The sequence below is a fragment of the Polyergus mexicanus genome, unplaced genomic scaffold, assembly GCF_030449975.1.
Source record: "Polyergus mexicanus isolate NDT 795.1 unplaced genomic scaffold, iyPolMexi1.0 SCAF_3, whole genome shotgun sequence".
NCBI classification, from domain to species: Eukaryota; Metazoa; Arthropoda; class Insecta; order Hymenoptera; family Formicidae; genus Polyergus; species Polyergus mexicanus.
The window spans coordinates 9,245,427-9,263,805 of NW_027223323.1; the positions used below are offsets into that span (position 1 = coordinate 9,245,427).

At 35.6% G+C, this 18,379-nt stretch overlaps 4 protein-coding genes and 1 long non-coding RNA gene across 12 annotated transcripts in view; 2 read left to right on the plus strand and 3 right to left on the minus strand.

Moving 5' to 3' along the window:
* P120ctn (adherens junction protein p120) overlaps positions 1 to 8,051 on the minus strand; it is a 36,103-nt gene extending 28,052 nt beyond the window's left edge. For 6 of the 7 annotated variants that reach the window (XM_070292968.1, XM_070292967.1, XM_070292966.1 and 3 more), the window contains exons 1-2: positions 7,937 to 8,051; positions 6,111 to 7,815 (exon numbers count right to left, since the gene is read on the minus strand). The gene's annotated coding sequence lies outside the window, so the exon portion shown is untranslated. The remainder of the gene's footprint in view (positions 1 to 6,110; positions 7,816 to 7,936) is intronic. The other variant, XM_070292963.1, reaches the window with a different exon arrangement.
* Positions 6,528 to 9,357, plus strand: LOC138931819 (uncharacterized). Its single transcript, XR_011446683.1, has 3 exons — positions 6,528 to 7,847; positions 8,477 to 8,527; positions 8,819 to 9,357. It is a non-coding gene; the product is annotated as an uncharacterized lncRNA (long non-coding RNA).
* On the minus strand, positions 8,248 to 10,835 carry LOC138931818 (replication factor C subunit 4). The gene is made up of 6 exons (XM_070292970.1): positions 10,646 to 10,835; positions 10,148 to 10,423; positions 8,969 to 9,362; positions 8,743 to 8,856; positions 8,491 to 8,574; positions 8,248 to 8,409 (listed from the first exon to the last, which is right to left on the minus strand). The coding sequence occupies exons 1-6, from the start codon at positions 10,756 to 10,758 to the stop codon at positions 8,320 to 8,322; spliced, it is 1,071 nt and encodes a 356-aa protein (XP_070149071.1). The 5' UTR covers positions 10,759 to 10,835; the 3' UTR covers positions 8,248 to 8,319.
* A 263-nt stretch (positions 10,836 to 11,098) lies between these two features.
* On the plus strand, positions 11,099 to 15,128 carry Prosbeta2 (Proteasome beta2 subunit). Of its 2 annotated transcripts, XR_011446684.1 has the most exons (5): positions 11,099 to 11,250; positions 11,834 to 12,013; positions 12,110 to 12,425; positions 12,758 to 13,087; positions 14,787 to 15,128. XR_011446684.1 is itself a non-coding variant. In XM_070292972.1 (4 exons), the coding sequence occupies exons 1-4, from the start codon at positions 11,189 to 11,191 to the stop codon at positions 13,025 to 13,027; spliced, it is 828 nt and encodes a 275-aa protein (XP_070149073.1). In that variant the 5' UTR covers positions 11,099 to 11,188; the 3' UTR covers positions 13,028 to 13,225. The 2 variants fall into 2 exon arrangements, 1 of the variants encoding a protein (XP_070149073.1); XM_070292972.1 differs by lacking the exon at positions 14,787 to 15,128 and having other exon boundaries at positions 12,758 to 13,225.
* On the minus strand, positions 13,374 to 17,893 carry Qua (villin like protein quail). The gene is made up of 9 exons (XM_070292973.1): positions 17,756 to 17,893; positions 17,348 to 17,464; positions 16,580 to 16,923; positions 15,831 to 16,312; positions 15,309 to 15,592; positions 14,811 to 14,997; positions 14,296 to 14,544; positions 13,912 to 14,208; positions 13,374 to 13,776 (listed from the first exon to the last, which is right to left on the minus strand). The coding sequence occupies exons 1-9, from the start codon at positions 17,891 to 17,893 to the stop codon at positions 13,430 to 13,432; spliced, it is 2,445 nt and encodes an 814-aa protein (XP_070149074.1). The 3' UTR covers positions 13,374 to 13,429.
* Positions 17,894 to 18,379: the final 486 nt, after the last annotated feature.

Consider the following 18,379-nt stretch of genomic DNA (forward strand, 5'->3'; position numbering starts at 1 on the left):
ATCGCGCTGAATCAGCGCTAATGGGGAGAGAGAGAGAGGGAGGGGGACGCGGGAGGGGGGGAGGGGATCCACTGCAATCTCGGACTGAATTTCAGCGACGCAGCTCAGGTATTTCCGATTACTCGCTACTTGAGAATTCCGCTCGATCGCCCTAATCGGCGGCCGCCGGTGTCGATTTTCGGTATGTCCGAATGTTTTACCTGATGCCTCTCCGTTCGATTGCGGAGTTTTTGCGGCACCGAGTACGGTAAAAAAAAAGAAAGTCAAATTCTCCTCTGTCTGTTGCAATGTTTAATGATATTTCGCTGATTATTTAACATTTAATTTAAAGAACATATAATGTACATACTTCATATTGAAACAACTGTCCGTTATCGTGGCAACGTTTTAAAGAAAGGGAGAGGAAATATTACGTTATCATTTGCCAACTCACGTCTTTTTAGCTCAGAAATTAGAAATGGAAGCTTTTAAATGTGGAATTGTAATTGATGTATATACTGTATATAATTTATGTGTATGCGCGTGCACAATTTATAAATTTCTATAATTATATATATTTATACGATACATGATGTTGTATTTATAGATATAAATACAATTGCATATAATGTATTTAAAAAAAAAAAAAAGTTTATTTGTTGTATACTTTTATATCTTTTTTCAACAAATCATAATTTATATAATTTTTTTCACGCTATTTTTTCGTATGGGGGATAAAACTTCGTGCCGGCTTTTTCGTTTCACAAGTTCGCTCCTTTTTTTCATCTCATTGGAATTCTTATTGAATTATGGATTCGACTATTGCCGTTGAGGAAAGAGAAAAGCGTTGAAGATTGCACGATCGAGACCTAATCGTGTGAATGATTAAAGACATCACGAGGAGGTAGGCACGGAGCCTTTTGCGGAAAATGTTCGACTCTTTATCGAGAAGTATAGCTTCCCTTTATTATTAATCCTAAACCGCAACATAAAAATACATTAGGAAGAAAAAAAAAAGAAAAAGAAAAAAAAATGAAGAGAAATTTTGAGAATCTCTTAAGAATCTTGGCATTTATTATTACGCGCAAATTAACGAAAATGTTATTAAATTTACGGGATTATACCGTCATATTATCGTATCATATTAAAGGAAAAATTTAATTATACGTATTATAAAACATCAAGCAAGGATAATAAAGAATAAACATTTATCTTCCAGAATACTAGTAACCTGATGTAACGTAAGATTAACATAACGCAACAACTCTCTCTCTCTCTCTCTCTCAAACTTGTATGAGTTAATTGCGCGTAAGTTAATAATAACATTAAGTTCCGATCCATTATACGGAGACGTGGAAGCTGAGGAGAGCTAAACGGAGAGCTAATGATAATAAACGACGACGTATCTCCCTTGTATCGCGTCACTGTTTAATCTACCAAATTGCCCGTGCAATTTTTGCGATAGACGCAAAGACGGATGGACGATAACACTCGCGTAAATGCAAGAATATGTCACGTCATACAGTTGCATTTTTCTGAGAACTTGGCGCGCGATGCACTTTAATGTCGCCGACAAACCGTTCCCTTACGAGATAAAAATGATAACCGATATTATACAACCCCCGCGTCCCCTCCTCTCCCCTTTCCTCGCCTCCTCCCACGCAAATGGACGTGGACGATAAAATAGTTCGCTAAAACTGTTGCATTTTTCCTGTTATATCTAAGTACGTCTTAAAAAACATTCCATTTTATTATTAATAATTTTGTGATATAAATTCTATTATCGTGAATTATCTATAACTTTTTTTTCATCGGTTAATGCCTTTCTTTATCAGTTTCTACTCGTCTGGATGTAATTAACGCGGATTAATCAACGTAATCATGATTACTATTTTTTTTTTTTTCCATTTCACATTGAAATTTCGGTTATAAAGTCTGGAATAAGCAAGCGTATTTTAAATAAAAATTAGCACACTACAGAAGAGTTTATATATATAAATATATATTCCTCATTTTTTTGACTATATTTGTTAGATTATTATAAGAGCTATGTGTATGTTATTTGTAGCCCATACAAAACTTCAATTCCGAAATATTAGACGAATACGAATCCGAGTAAGTCAATTTACTTTTGGATTGAAAAAATGTATTAGATAGAGAAACTTGCGATAGAAATATTTAAAGCAATATATAAATACATATACATATATACGGGCTATAAATAATATATGCTCTTTTAATAATCTAGCAAATAATCGAAATGAAAATGTGAAATGGCTCGAAAAAATTATTAAAGAGAGAAATTCGTATCGGGGTAGTTTACGTGTAGCGGCAATTGCCGGGTGGAGCACGTGACACTGACAGCGCTATTTCCGCGGTTAGCAATCGTCGCGGTCGTTGGCATCCCAATCATTATGAACGTTAAATATGTCGGCTCGATAAAGTCAGTTGCAATGGAACGTTGAATGTCACTCCAGTTATTAGACAGACGTCATATCTGGACCTGGCGAAAGTCATTGAAAAAACGAAATTTTGAGATTAATAGAAAATATCTCAAAAATTGTTATCTCATTAAAATTATTATATGTTCCCTCTTTTAAATTATATACATATATTTTTAACGCAGAAGAGAATCCTCAAAATTTTTCATTAAAAATGTGATATGAAAAGATCATTTTTTTTTTTTACACAAGAAGCTAAAAATTATATTAATTTTATTTACTTGTACGATATATACACGTGAAACAAATATAAAATGCGGGGCAAATTAATTACTTAATGGAACTTGGCTATTAAAGAAAGTTTAGAAATAAAACTGAAGGAAAATTCTTCCCCAAAGTAGTCGTTGTAGAAAACAAAGTTACATCACGTTAATGAAAAATTTTGCTCGAGATGAATACGCAAAATTCGAGTGAACTTTCGTTGGACGTCGTCGGGAAAATAGTACGAGACGGTCAAGGGTGCGATTCTTGAGTGCTACTAATTGCGTTCATTAGCAATCAGGCAAGAGACACACGTACGCTATTTCGAATTACATCCTTCTCGCGGGATGCAACTCGATCCAAAAAGCTGGGATGCGATGCTGCCCGCATCTGGCATTTACAAGCTTTATTTTTCACGTAGAGTATCAAAGTGATATGGGATATAAATAAGGGTTTATAAGTTATAACAATATCCATGCAAAATTACAGTAGTCGCGATATCGAAAGGAACATTTATTGAAAGGGATATATATATATATATATATATATATATATATATATATATATATATATATATATATATATATAACATTGTCTCGTGACGACGATAGCGAGCAGGAGTTGCTGGAAATCGGGAAAAGTCGGGGAAATTGAAAGCAAGACGAAAGAAAACTGCAACAAACTTCCATCCCGATAGACAGGAACACGATAAAGAGATGTTTCATCGGCGATATAATTATTAATATTTGAATATTATTGAGTTCTTGGATCTTAAATAGAAAATATTTTATCAAAAATCATTAAACAAATATAATCATAAATTAAGTGTTAAAATATCATGATTTTTTTTTTTTTTTTTACGATAGAATATCCCAATAAAAGAAAAATATATCTACAAAACAAGATGTATAATAATTATAAAAATATACAAAGATAAAATATAATATTGAAAAGTATTATAACAAAATAAAAGATTGCACAAGTAAAACACAATATTTTATATTTTATATTCTAGTTTTTATATATTATATGTATAGTTTATAAAAAATTATAGGAAACATGATATTATAAATTGTATATATTACAATATGTTGTAACTAATTTTATATATCCCTATAGACTGTAGAAAATAGGAACTTGTTAGTCCTTGATAAAATTGGAAAAATTTCACTTTTATGATTATTTTATTTTAATCTTTTTTTTTCATTCTTTATCGGTTTTTTTTTTTTTTTTTTCAGATCGTAATAATTATGGGCATATATTTCTGGGACATTGAATTTTATACTGAATTCTATATCTCTAATTTTTCGGCAAATTTTTATCCTATAGCAGGCGGGGAAAGGTTCGGATTATCAATGGGGCTGAAATCCCGCACGGCGCGTCACCGTCGGCGCGTTCTAATTTTCTATTTCCGGCTTGTACTTCTCTCGGCGCGACTGCGGCTTAATTAGAGGCACGAAAAGTGGAAAGCAGTCGGCGGAATGGAAAGGGGAAGTCGAAGGGGTTCTCGCGCGCGCGCGCGCGCTTCTCTCTTCTCAGAGATAAAAGATACTAACTTGCGAGCTTTATCGCGGCATGCCGGGCCCCTCTGGACTTAGTCTCCAGAATAAATACTGGCTTCGTTATCGATCCTCGTGGCGACGCGCCGCGTGATAAGCGCGAAAGACGAGCTTTGTTTTCTGGACTCCTTCGCTCGTGGACACCTTGTATCCTGTATTACACGGTCGGAGGAGCACAATTTTTTTAACGTCTATTTAATTTTCTTATAAATATTACGTGTGTGTTATAATTAAATCAAATATATAATTTGTAAAGTATTTATTATATACAATTGATTTATCTTACAATTAAATATGATTTGTAAGTTGATTGTCATTGGACGATTAACCGCAATTAAAATTAAATTAAATTAGAAATATTTTAATATGGAAAAGTGGATTTTTATTTCGAGATTTGTATTACATTTGCTTTTTAAAATATTTCGTTGAAATATTTTTAAATTTGGGTAGAGAGACAGATATACAAATTTATATTATACACACTTTATTTTTATATATTTTTTTATTCTGATTTATTTAGAATTATTAATATAATTTTAGGATCTATATATATGTCTTTTTCATCTATTAATTGATATAATATGATTCATCATAATGAGCATAGCTCAATGAAGTATAGTTCGTTTGCTCTTTTCGTTGGACGATAGATGATTATTCGTGCAAGAATAAGAACATGTCCAGCGTAGATCTAATTAAAAAATGATAACGCAAGTTCAAAGACCTCTTTCTTTCTTCCATAATCGTTCGTATTGTAAGTCGATCGAGAATAACGATAAATAATATAATTAACTGGATTTACTCAACGATGGGTTAACGACTCAAGTAAACTGAATGCAAATAACATGGAATTTCACTGACTATCATTCATAGAGTTGTAAGTGGCGTCGCGTGTAACATCCACGTGAATAATCAATCGACGACGGATATGACTATTTTCGAGGAGCACTCGTACGCGTTCGATTTTCGTTTTATAAAGGTATGAGAAGGTATTGAGGACGATCCCGAATAAAAAATGCTAAGAGCGCAAATGTGTGACTGTATTTTCGCACATTAGTGAATGTCAGATTTTTTTTTAGTGCCGCGTGATAGATCTTTATTTAATTCGGGAGGATTCAAAAGCGCTTAAAGACCTGAATATTTAAAGAAGTAAAGATAAAGAGAGAGACACACGATGAACGGATGAAAAATTTTTTAGATATATCCAAGAATTTTCGAAAAATTTCAAAATATAATATTATTTAATATTATTATTAATATTATATAATTTCAAATTATAATATTATTTTAGAATTTAATGAATTCGAAATTTAAAACGTGCTGAAGATTTCTAGAGAGATATTAAAATCTAAATTTTATCAAATATACAATAAAAGTTCTACGTTAATTAAAATCTATGAAGAATAAAATTTTATTATAGAGATGTGTGAATACTAAATATAATTTTATTTATTAAAATAAATTTTATACTAATTAGATTATATATATAATATATATAGTAAAATTTTTTATTTTATTAGAATTCAATATATTTGAAATTAAAATTTTAAAAATACAGAAATATTATTAGAATCTAAGTTACATTAAATATCTAATTTAAAATATGTGCGAAATTAAAGTCTGTATGCATTAAAAGTTTATTAAGATAAAGACGAATAATGCTCGAAGGAAAGACCGAGCGCGCAATTCAGAAAAATACAAAGAAAAATACGTTAGCAAACAGGACATCCTCGGATATGTACCCGCGAGTAATCTCAAAGGATCTGGAATTGGAGCGTTCGGCCAATGGGGGTTCCGCTTCGAACACTACCCGTACGGTATTCCAGTGTGTACTCGATATCTCTCGAGAAAAGAGTCCGTTTAATAAACTTACCTTTTCTACGACTCACTACTCCACGGGAGCGACGTCTCCCGTCACATTCCACGAATCCGTGACACCCGTTACAACCGCAGGAAATACGATCCGCCGCCGTTGTTGTTGTTGAATAGCACGCCGGTATCATCCACGCCTTTGTCTGAACCGAATATCACACACAGGCCGAGGGACGAGCGAGAAGAAACGCGCGTGGAGGAAAGAAATAAAAGATCGAAATTCCTCGAATCGTCAAAAATCCTTTCGAACCGGCGCCGCGGCGCTTCGTTCGCGTGATCCTGTCAAACCACGCGCCTCCTCAGGATCTCGACGCGCACATGGAGGCGTGCCGGCTCCGTTCGAGTCCTTTTTGCAGTAATAGAGAATAATATAAACGTTAACGCTGCCAATATTATTTAACGTGGATTTATTCCTCGCGACGATTCGTCGATGAATCGTCAGAATCGCACTCTTGCTCTCTCGGGGTGGGAGGGGAGGAGGGAGCGTAAGATGCAGCAGAATGCACCGCGACTAGCCGCCCGCTTCGCCGGTTGGATCTCCCTTCAGGACGCCGAACATGTCTCGCCGCGGTTGGTCTTTTTTTCTTCTTCTTCTTCTTCAGCGTCCTTTCGACCGGAACATCCCGCGGTTCTAAGTTCCCGTTTTGGTTCTGCCAACAATCTTTCTCAAACACTCGTTCTGTTTTTTATTCTCCACAGGATCCCGGAGTATAATAGACCTTCGTCGAAGGATGATGGACCTTTGGAACAGAATAATACACCTTCGTACTGCGAAGGACAATGCGTGATGAGAATCCCGCTTCCAGATCGGAGATGAGAAACGTGAGGAGGTGCCACGAGGACTGGGTACACCCGTCGTCTCCTCTTGATCTCTGCTGGTCCTGCTTGTCACGACGAGGAACGTCGAACAGCGCACCTTTCTCGCGATACTCCGCTCTCTCTCTCTCTCTTCTTTCTCTCCGGAAATCACGACCTCTACGCCAGTAAATGAGAGAAAGAGAGAGAGAGACAGATATCTCTCAACAAGGAGGATAGACGTACTCCGAAACGTCGTTGTACTCCGAAACGACGTAGCGAGGAACGATGCTGCAGCGGCGAGGACGGGCGTCGTTCACGCCCCCGTACGTTCGCTCGTCTTTCTTCTACGACGCGACACGGGAACGCCGTCGGACACGGGAAAAGGCGTCGGCGGGGATCTTCCCCGATGCCACACTACCCGCGGAATAATAATAACGATCACTCACGCTTACCAGGACGCGGAGACGTGGCTCCGTCGTCGTGGACAAGGCTTGGACAGCGCTCTACAGGCACACTGTATGATAAAGAGAAAGAGAGAGGCGGTGGTGTGGTGGGAGAGGGGGGAGAAGAGAGCAGAGAGATACGACGAATGCTTCCGAACGAGGATTCCTCGCGAAATGAAACGCACATGTGAACACGCGGCACACCGGCTTCTCTGTGCACACGCTGTCTTTTTTTTTTTCCTCTCACGGACGACACATTTCCGAAAAGAGCGAGTGGCGGCGGCGGTCGCGGCTCTCTCGCCTCCTTCCTCTCGCCAACGCCTACACGATACACATTGCACGCAGTAGCAACGACGCCCCTACACGCTGAACGTCAGTGGTGCTCAACGCAACGGTGTCGGCTGAGACGCTGAGAGCCCCGTTTCCAACGACGCCGGGATCGAATTTTATCTTCGCAATTTCTCTCTGGATGCGGCAAAGCGTCGAGAATGTTTCAGGTAATATCGCGATGTATATTAAATGTTTTGATTTTTATGACAACGTCTCATTTTATAAAGTTAGAAAAATTATAATTGCTAAATGGTACCTAGAAATGTTTTGAATGTCGTGCTCGCGAAGTTGGTTATCGTGAAATCTCCAGGTGTTTTAGTGAACTTTGGCGCTGATGTTGCGTCTGTTTAGTTAGGGATATCAAGCGATTCCTAGTCGAAAAAATATTGTAATGCTAGTTAATTCTGAGATATATACCCTAGTAATTCCTAACTAGTTATAAATATTATTGTCTCTAGGATGTTCTAAAGTTCATTTTACAATCATTTTTTCAGTTTAAATTGATATGCTAAAATTATGAAAGGCAAATTGTGTGGACAATTTTTTAAAAATATATAAAAGCTCTCTACTTACACAGTATATCTATAAATATAAATATATAAATGTTTTTACATATAGAAGTATATTTTTATAACTTTTTTATAACTTCCACGCTGCTAAGATGGTAGAAAATATACTTAAAAGCTGCAGATATTCATCACTTCCTTCTGTTAATTTATAATCACATTCCTAGAAAAAAGAAAATTTTATCACATTTATATTAAAATTATATTATTAATTTTTTATGTGTACGTAGAGAAAATCTCTTACCCCGAGCATATCGCCAATCATCACTTTCTGCTTGTCGGTAAGTTCATCAGAGAAAACTACTTTCTCGTTTAATTGTTCAATTACCTAACATATACAAAATATAGCATAATTAAAATTAAATTAATTCGATAAAATTGATATAGATAATCAACATATGTGCATAACAAGAATTATTATTTTACATATTACTCTTTTAAAATTAATTTACTCTTAAGTTTTTTAAGAATTCAACAGCAATAATTAAAGCAATACTTGTGAACCCGGATATCCTTCCAGCAGCAATTGTTCGAGCAACTTTTCGACATTATTATAACTCCCTTTTTTACAGGTCTCCCACAATGTATCAATTTTATCATCGGGAATTAGCTAAAGAGACAAAAACATATTTTAATTCAAAATTACTCGGAATTATCAACAAATTACTTCAATTTACTAATAATAAGAAATTTGCATACTTTCAATGGAAAGACGTACTTACTCCGATCACATCGAGAGCATCGTCCACGGTGATCTCGTAGTCCTTGCCCTTCAATCGTGTGATCGACTGCAGACACATGACAGCCTGTCTCAAATCGCCACCCGATGCTTCAACAATTTTCTCTAAAACGCTTCTATCGGCCTTCAGATTCTCCTCATTGCATATATATTCAAGTCTGGTAATACTCTTCTCATCGCTCAATGGCTTGAACCGGAATTTGGTGCAGCGCGACGCTATCGGCTTGATAATTCGAGACAGATAATTGCATACTAGGCAAAAGCGCGTGCTATGAGCCTCTTTTTCCATAATTCGACGAAGTGCTGTTTGCGCTGCACCGGTCATACTGTCCGCTTCGTCCAATATGATGATTTTAAATGGTGGACATCTTTTCCCGCTAGAAAAATGAATATTGAAAGATGTGAGTTACAAGTGTTGAAAAGAATTATTTTATTTTTTGTCTTATTTATTTAATAAATCTTAAAGTAACATTACAATGTGTCTCAGATTATGCCATTTTTATCATAAATCGCAATACAGCATACAAGATATCCAGAAAAGATGATTAATCTTCAAGTACACGCGTTAAGGCAATAGTGCATTAAAGAATTTTTCTTTTGTTTACGTCTTTTATATAAAAGAATGATAATAGTTAGCTTAAAAAAATAAAATTATAAAAAATATCAAAATTTTTTATTATATTTATAATTATTACAAAATTTAACGTTTGTCGAAAGAATAAAACCAATAGCGTTAATGAGCATTCACATGACTTTTACGCGAGTACTTAAAAATTAATTGTTCGCTTGTGCTTTTCAGAAGTTCACTATTCTTAAAATTCTTCCGCATTTCCAAGCATTTTCTATTTAGTTGCTAATAAGAGATGCTAAGATACTTTATTAGATCTCCTTGATGACAACAAGATGTGCCTTTTCATGAATAATCTTGTGTGTTGAGATTCTGCGACTATCAGACCTTTTACTGGATCATCATTGACATTCTTTATATATAAATAAGATTTAACATTTCAACAAAGAAATAGATAATATTTTTATTTTTATAAAAAACTTTGTCAAAACTCTATTATTAATGAAAATTATGATTGCTAAAATTATGATTATTAGTTGTGATAATGTTATTAGGAATAATTTCTCATAGTCGACAAAAAATCTACATACTTACTCTGGTCCGATGGGATTAGCCCTGCGCAGTGCAAAGGACTTGATCTTCTCCCTCACAATCTGGATACCTCGATCATCAGAAGCATTCAGTTCCAGTATCCTATCTTTGTACATGCTCCCAAACATCTGCCTCGCGGCTGCATGGATAATGCTAGTTTTCCCTGTACCAGGTGGTCCATAAAACAGCATGTTAGGAAAGTCTCCGTGCTTCATGGCTTGCCTTATCACATTTACCACCTCCGTCTGCTCCACGATATCGTCGACATTCCTCGGCCGGCTGTAAACAAAGGAAAAAAATCTCGTTTTTAGAAAATGAAAAAAAAGAATAACAATAATAAAATTATGACTTCTGCTATGAAAGTCGAAAAGTGAAGAGTTAAATCGTAACAGCTAGAAAAAAGATATTTTCAGATAAAGTTGTTCACATAACAGTTGTTTGTTTTCTTATACGAAGATCTCGTGTAAAAGGTTAATCTATAAAAATAATAGGATAACTCACTATTTTTCCACCCATGGTGTCAAGTCTTTCTTGTCATCCTTAGCGCGAGAAGTCGACGGTTTCTTCACATCTGTTGGAGCGCCGAGTTTACCAGTTTTCAGGAAAGCGTGCATTATTTTAATTTATGTAACTACGCTCACCCAGCTCTTTATACGTTTTCCCGCCTATATTCGTCACCATTTGCATTTCAGATTTCAGACTTTGCAGACTGCGTTCAAAAAATCTCATTAGAATAAAGTGGTATTTGATCAAGGCAAAAGAAGCAAAGATTTTCGAACGCAACCCAATAATTATGCAAGATTCACAACGTACGATGTCCGGCATCCAATCGAAAACTCTCGTTTCTAGATTCCAAAATATTGCTAGTTAAAATCACTAGAAAACATTCTAGTTCTTCTATCGGGTATCGGACGCAGTGTGAATCCTGCATTAGCATGATACTGTGAAATGACGTGCAGTTGATAGATACATACATACACGTAGAATCGTATAGAGTATCAGTGTCATTTTTAGTTGCGATATATATTTGACAGAAAAGCAATCATGACTTCGCTTCTTGCGCCAGAAATTCCATCGCCAGGTTTTTCCTTTGATCTCTGTCAAAGGTAAATATTTTATTCCGCTTCATAAATTAAATTGTGCTTATTTCTCGTGATTGTCACAGGAGCTAACCTGTATGTCGATATTGCTGTGTCACACATTTCTATCATTTTCTTTTCATAATATATAATATATTTTTATTTAATATTAAAATATATTTATAAACGATTTTATTTAAAAAAAAAAGAAAAAGCAAAAATTTGATGATAGAATTTTTATATAAATATCAAATTAATTTCTTCGTATTATTGCTATATCATATAATATTATCATAATTTGATTACAGTAATATAAATAATATTAGTTTTTATAGTTTTTAATTAATTCTTGATTAATATTTGTTACGTGAAGTAATGAATGATAAATTATTTAATAATTTTTTATATAAAATAATTTTGTATGTGTATTGTAAAATATCTTAATAAAGCGATATATTTTTAAGGCTAGAATTTTAATGTTCTTAATATCCACTTTAAAAAGTATTTATTTTTACATATGTAACCAAGGATAAAATATATATTTAATTCATATATTTTGTAATTGATATAGAAACAATTGCTCTTTTTAATATTTATTTATTTTATACAGGAACAATACCCTGGTCAAAAAAGGCTTTGCTGCTCCGAAAGCAGTCAAGACAGGTACAACTATTGCCGGTATAGTGTACAAGGATGGTGTTATTCTTGGTGGTGATACGCGAGCTACAGAAGACACCATTGTTGCAGACAAATACAGTTTGAAAATTCACTTTCTTGCTCCTAATATGTAGTGAGTATCATAGGATCCTCTCCGTAATCAATTAGTGTCATGAATGATATATTTAAACCATTCAAATTTTTTATTAATTGTTCATATTTTTTATAGTTGCTGCGGAGCTGGCACAGCAGCCGACACCGAGATGACCACTGAGATGATAGCCAGCCAATTGGAGTTGCATCGCCTGAATACCGGCCGTGTCGTGCCTGTATGCACCGCAAACACATTAATTAAGCAAATGCTGTTTCGTTATCAGGGCCATATTGGTGCCGCTCTTATTTTGGGTGGTTTTGATCTCGATGGACCGCAATTGTATTGCATTTATCCACATGGTTCCACCGAGAAGCTGAAATATACTACTATGGGATCCGGCTCGTTGGCGGCAATGGCGGTTTTCGAAAGCAGATGGAAACCTGATTTACCGGTAACGAATGCTTCTAATCATATGTAATCAAGTAATTTAAATCTAGAGTATAATTATTGCTATCTTAAAATTTTAGATTGGGAGGAAATTGATTCACGAATTTAGAATCTAAAATATTTATTTTGAATATAATTTTATTTTATATATAAGCGATATTTTTTATTATAAATTAAATTTATTATGATTCATGTTAAATATTTATATATAACTTTTTATAAATTTTTTTGTGTATACTCTTTCCCTTCTTTCTATATTAAATAATACATTAAAATTATTCTTTGTTAAAAATGCTATTTTCGTCGAATTAAGAAAATCGCTGTTATCATTTATAGGAGGAGGAGGCGAAGCAATTGGTAGCGGATGCTATTCGCGCAGGTGTGTTCAACGACCTGGCGTCGGGATCCAACGTGGATCTTTGCATTATTCGCAAGACTGGCGTTGAGTATCTGCGACCATATGATACCGCTAGCGTGAAAGGTCAGCGGCAAATCAGTTATCGTTACAAGCCCGGCACCACCGCGGTACTTACCAAGACAATAAAGCCGATCATCGTGGAGGAGGAGACAGTGATTCAACACGAGGCGATGGACACATCTTCATGAAACTCTATTAATTAATTCAGCTCTACATAAACTTAAGTTATAGTGAACTTTTTCCAAACAGTAAGTGTTTATTATATAAAATATAAAATAATCTTTAAATATTTGTAATAAAAATATTGCCAGATTGTGCACAAGTAAAGCATATAATTTCTAAATGTTTGGTCTCAAAAAAAAAAAAGAAAAAAAAAAGAAAAAATACTTTAATTTTTTCTTAAATGAGCTCATGTATATTTTGCGATATCAGCAGGTTGATAAAATATATATCATCTATACAAAGTTATACAAGTTATAAAGTGACACAAAGTAATTCGTTAAAATCTATAAATTTATCTTGTGATCGGAAAAAGAAACGTTAGTATAAGTTTAGAATATATCTTGAGGAGCGAGAACGATTTATAAACTTTAAAAGAGTCCAGCGGTCTGCTTGAGCCGCTGCCTCTTCCAGGCAGGCAATTTCTCGAATTCCGCGGGTTCCATCTTGAAGATTGCGATGAAATTATCATAAGTCAGATGCATCTCTTTGCGTCTGACATCGACACCGGTTGGCAGGTTTTCTGGCTCGCTCTTCAGCGTCGCCGGTGGGTACTTGATGTAATTATCGAAGTCCGTAGTGGCCTTGGCCATCGGCGTTCTCGTCGATTGGTCTCTGTCCTCTAGCAGGCCGCAGAAAACTTCGAACGGCTTGTAGTCCCTTAGCAGATTATGGTTCCAGTTCTCGAATAGCCCGATAAAAGTAGCCGGTTCCAAACCTGAAGAGCGACAAAAATAAAATAAAATTGAATGATCTAATGAAGATTTTAAGAAAGAATGGTTAAAAGAAGACAATTAAAGAGAAAAAGAGCGATGTTTATTATTTTTTTTTTTATATATCATTCGATATTTACCTTGCTTGATCACCGAGATGGTCGTATTGCGATTTCGACCTGCGGGATGTGTGTAAAGATATATAGTAGCGTCCTCGACACATTCTTGCAATGTCTTCGGAACAGAGAATTTGCCTATCCACACCCAGATCACGCTACCGGCATCCAGCAGCCAGACGGCTTCTGGTATCAAAGAGTTCTGTCGGAATCCGAGAACTCGCTCGCCCACGAAGATGCCATTCTCGGTGCGGCACTGAAAGAGGTGTTTATCCAGTTCCTCACCGACTTCCTCGGTCTCCGCACCATAAGTGCCTCTTCCTGAAAAAAAAAAACAAATAAAATATTCCGAATAATTTTAAAAACGTTCGAGAGTTACTTTTTTATCTATCTCTATTTATAATTTACCTCCAAGCTCGAGCCAAAAATCGTCATCCTCCTTACCCTCAGCAATAAGGGGTGCATTTCTAGGCGCGAGGCGTCGCGACGCCTGTCGGGCGTCACCCGTGCTCTTGCTGCCACACCAGACGGTTGGTGTGCCGGAGAAGAGAATGAATACCGCGCTGGAATCTAAACTACTTGCCCGCAACGGACGTTCCACCGCCTTTGAAGTGTATGACGTCGAGCCGAAAACTCTAACCAGATATTTCTTTGGTGCTACGAATCAAGAAGCTTCATTGTAGAAAATAGAAAGATACGTTCTACAGATTTTATTTCCCTTTAAGGCAACATATGTTTTATATTCATGTATAAATTTTAAAATTTTTTTTTCTCCAGAATTTCCTATCAATTTAAATGACAGATTTATCTATGTTTTTCATATATGGTATTTTATATATATCTTTTTTACATCTCTCTTTGTGTATTGTTATTTTTATAAACTTTTGTTTAAATAATAGGTTAAACCAAATGGGAAACTTTACGTGAATCACGGTGACGTCCAGCAAGTATCTTCAGCTTGCCATCGTAGATCTGCAGTAGATGAGGTGGTTCTATGCCTTGAGATGCCTTCACCAATTGTGCGTTTGTCTCTTCGGATAAATGACAAGCTGCCGTCAACGCTGCGTCACGATCTACCTTGATAGAATGGACACCTTCCCAACAATAAATCTATGAAAAAAATATTTCATAATATTTCACCTTTAGAATTTTTTATAATTATTGTCTCAATTTTTAGATATCTCTATCTCTCACATACATAAGATTGGATAAATTAAAAGGATAATTCCAGTTTTTCTTCTTACCTAGATTTTTTTTACAGGATTATCAGATATAGTTTAGGAGAAAATTTATAAACATGTTTAACAAAAAAATTAATAACATTTAAATTAACATAAATTTAATAATAGATATCAATAACTGAATAATATAATTTTTTTAAAAATTAATGAATTTAAGACTTGGTATAGATGCCTACGTACAATATTTCGAGATCTTCGTCCCTGTCCGTACTTGTATAGCATCACGTAGCAGGCTTCCGCATAATAGATCCCCCTGTCATCTTCTACCTGGACCATACCCTCCTTCTGTTCGACTCTCCACAAAGTCCGCTCGCCGGACCCGTCATCTACTAATTGGCATTCAGCAGCCATTCTGGGTCTTTCGTTCATGTAATCGGATTCGAAACTTGCCGGCAAAGTCAGTGGTCTAGTCTTAGAAAGTTCCCAGCCTCTCAATAACGCTTTCATTTCCGCCGGTTCGTGACCTTGTTTCGTTTCATTAATTTTATTTTTATTCAACTATTGCGCGTCATAAATATAATTTTTGACAAAAATTTTTTTCGGTCTATCTATCTAATTTCATTAGCTTTTGTCTTAATATTTATTTTCTTTTAATTAAAATGCCGTTGAGTATTTATTCATTCTTAAAAAATTTGTAAATACTTCGAAGATCGTTTTTTTTTTCTATTTCAAACTGCAATAAATCCGTCTTGCATACTCTACCTTCTGTTGCCCTGGCCACCGGCATGCCGTCACTGTAATTCTTCTTCTTAACGAAACCACGCGCGTTTCTAACAGCTTCCAATCTCTCCCTGGCATTGACATCGCGGCCCACCCAGGCCCAGACCCCTGCCTCGCCCCGATCCACCAGATACACGGAATTGGAAGTTAGATCGTCGCAAAGAATCGGCCCGGATTTCAATTCGGCGACCTTGTACTTGCCCGATTGCTCACTACACTTGTACAACTTAATGGGACTCGGCGGATTGATGCGATGCAGGCGATCAGGCGCCACCACCCTTATCGAGGAGTCCAGTACGCTGCTGAAAAGTTGCTTGTCGTCTTCGGGCAACGTTTGCTCGTAGCCATCCTCGACCACCACTACACGACCATTATTATTCTCTTTTCGGGACTCTAGGAGACTAGCAGCATGACGTTTGTGTAGTGGATCTGATAGCGATCCTAGCCACAGGAAGATGACACCTCTAAGAAAATAAAAAATAATTTCTTACATTATCTCATTTAATTGTAGATTTTTGTGATTATTTAAAAAATTATTTTGTAAAATTTTTTATTCTTTAAATTATATTTTAATTAGGAAATGACGGATTAAATAGTTATGCATTTAATAGTGCTAAAAGGAGATCTGTTACTTCTTGGAAGATGTATATCTTGCACGCGAGAACCTTTACAGATATTTCCATACATCTTTTGGTACCAAATACATGTATATAAAACTTCTAATGACATACTTTGCGTGAATATCCACTAGGATGACATCGCGACAACTAAACTGCTCCCAGCCAACTCTCGTCAGCTCTGTTAAAATCGGCACGGCCACACCGGAGACTCGATGAAGTGTACAAACGGGCGAATCGTCGAAATGCAGGTTCTCGATAATCAATCGCTGCCGGAAGTAAGCGAGGAACCGGGGACTTTCGCGACCTTGCGCTTCCCGCATCAGGATCATCGCCGAGGTTTGTGAATCGAGCTCGGCGGCGCGAAGTGCCGCGGCACCGGACACTGTTGAATCGCAGTTGATGCCAATCCAAAAGTGGATGGCACGCACCACCGAAGTATCCTTCAGGTCCTTGATCTGTCAATCGTATCCCGAAATTACAAATCCCAAAAGAATCTTATATTGGATATATTGTTTCGAAAATTGTTCTCTGAATATTAATTCATTATTCAGGCTAACTATCTCAAATCAAAAATTGTATATATATATATACAGAAAGAGAAAGAGAGAAATTTAAATAAATTTTATAAAATTTGCAGAATTAAATATAAAATATCATTTCCAAATTTTTAATATTAAAATTTTCAAGTATCGAATAATTATTTTTTAATTAAATCTAAGCATTAATTTTTATTTCTCTTACAACAGGTTTAATAGAAGCAATCTGGAAGAGTTAAATTCAACGAAGAGAATTGCTTGAGAAGAAATGAAAAGATTTCGTATATGAGGCAATGTTTGCGGTTTCTTTTGTGACGATGCAACACAATGGAAGTAAAAGTACCGGCATGCTCGGGTAAGGAAGAGTGCCGTCCTTCGCTGATACAGCATAGACTATGTATGCCGATTCGGAGAGAAAAAGTCCCATGTTGGTGCTGGTTACGGCTGTTGCGCGCAGACCCTACCCGACAGATATGTAAATGCAAGATGTCAAATAAAAATAATATACTTGAAATGATAAGAATAAAATTAATTATAACATAAAAGAGAAAAGAAAATATATTTTGATAACAAATTTAATAATTATCATAAAACTGTTAAAATGACAATTTTATTTATCTTTTTTATAGTTTAAATTATATTTTTTATATTTTATTTATATGTATATAGATATCATATACACACACTGTGAAATTTTTCGTTTTAGAAAATAAATATTAAGTAAATATCTTTGTTGATAATAGAAACTCACTTCGATCTTCCAGACACGAAAAGTGCTACTGTTCTTCGGAATGTTTCTGAAGACTTCACCGCCAGAATCATCACTGCGATAGCTCCTGTCATCCTGCGGAATGATACTCAAATCTTCAGGATAAAGCATGCTCATCATGTTTATCACTAACGAATTTTAATTTCTTCAAAGATTTCTCACTCTTTTCAAAACTTCCTAATCGCACTTTATTTTTCATGTAAAAATCGATATTACATTATAAAACGATAAATCAATGTTTATTTAATAATCTTGTATCAAGAATAAAGTCAGAGCACTGGAGTACTCGAGCGAGTTCTCGAAACTTGCTGTAGGAGAAATGCCAGAAAAGTGGAAACTGGAAACGGGAATTTTTCAGGATCAGGCGTCGAATGCAGGCAATGAAGTAATTAACGATAACTAATTCCGGCACGATAACATTGTCGGCATGTCTTTTTTTTTTTTTTTTTTTTTTTTTTTTTTTTTTTTTTTTTGCGGACGAGTTAACAGGCAAACGAGGCAAGAGTTTTGCAACGGAGAAACTGCGCTCGCGCGCTTTGCGAGCGGACTGAAAACTGAGTTACCAGAGCTCCCGAGGATCTCTATCTCGCAGGTGCACATGAGTGC

Bases quoted from the DNA above. Each gene is read 5' to 3' on its own strand.
- Prosbeta2 (XM_070292972.1), top strand. From the start codon at position 11,189: ATGACTTCGCTTCTTGCGCCAGAAATTCCATCGCCAGGTTTTTCCTTT. The intron at 11,251-11,833 runs GTAAATATTTTA...TATTTTATACAG, and splicing joins TCCTTTGATCTCTGTCAAAG to GAACAATACCCTGGTCAAAA. The intron at 12,426-12,757 runs GTAACGAATGCT...TATCATTTATAG, and splicing joins GATGGAAACCTGATTTACCG to GAGGAGGAGGCGAAGCAATT.
- Qua (XM_070292973.1), bottom strand. From the start codon at position 17,893: ATGATGAGCATGCTTTATCCTGAAGATTTGAGTATCATTCCGCAGGAT. The intron at 14,998-15,308 runs GTACGTAGGCAT...TTTTTTTCATAG, and splicing joins GACGAAGATCTCGAAATATT to ATTTATTGTTGGGAAGGTGT. The intron at 13,777-13,911 runs GTAAATATCGAA...GTCGCTCTTCAG, and splicing joins CATCTCGGTGATCAAGCAAG to GTTTGGAACCGGCTACTTTT.
- LOC138931818 (XM_070292970.1), bottom strand. From the start codon at position 10,758: ATGCACGCTTTCCTGAAAACTGGTAAACTCGGCGCTCCAACAGATGTG. The intron at 8,857-8,968 runs GTAAGTACGTCT...TTGTCTCTTTAG, and splicing joins ATGCTCTCGATGTGATCGGA to CTAATTCCCGATGATAAAAT. The intron at 8,410-8,490 runs GTAAGAGATTTT...TCTTTTTTCTAG, and splicing joins TGATTGGCGATATGCTCGGG to GAATGTGATTATAAATTAAC.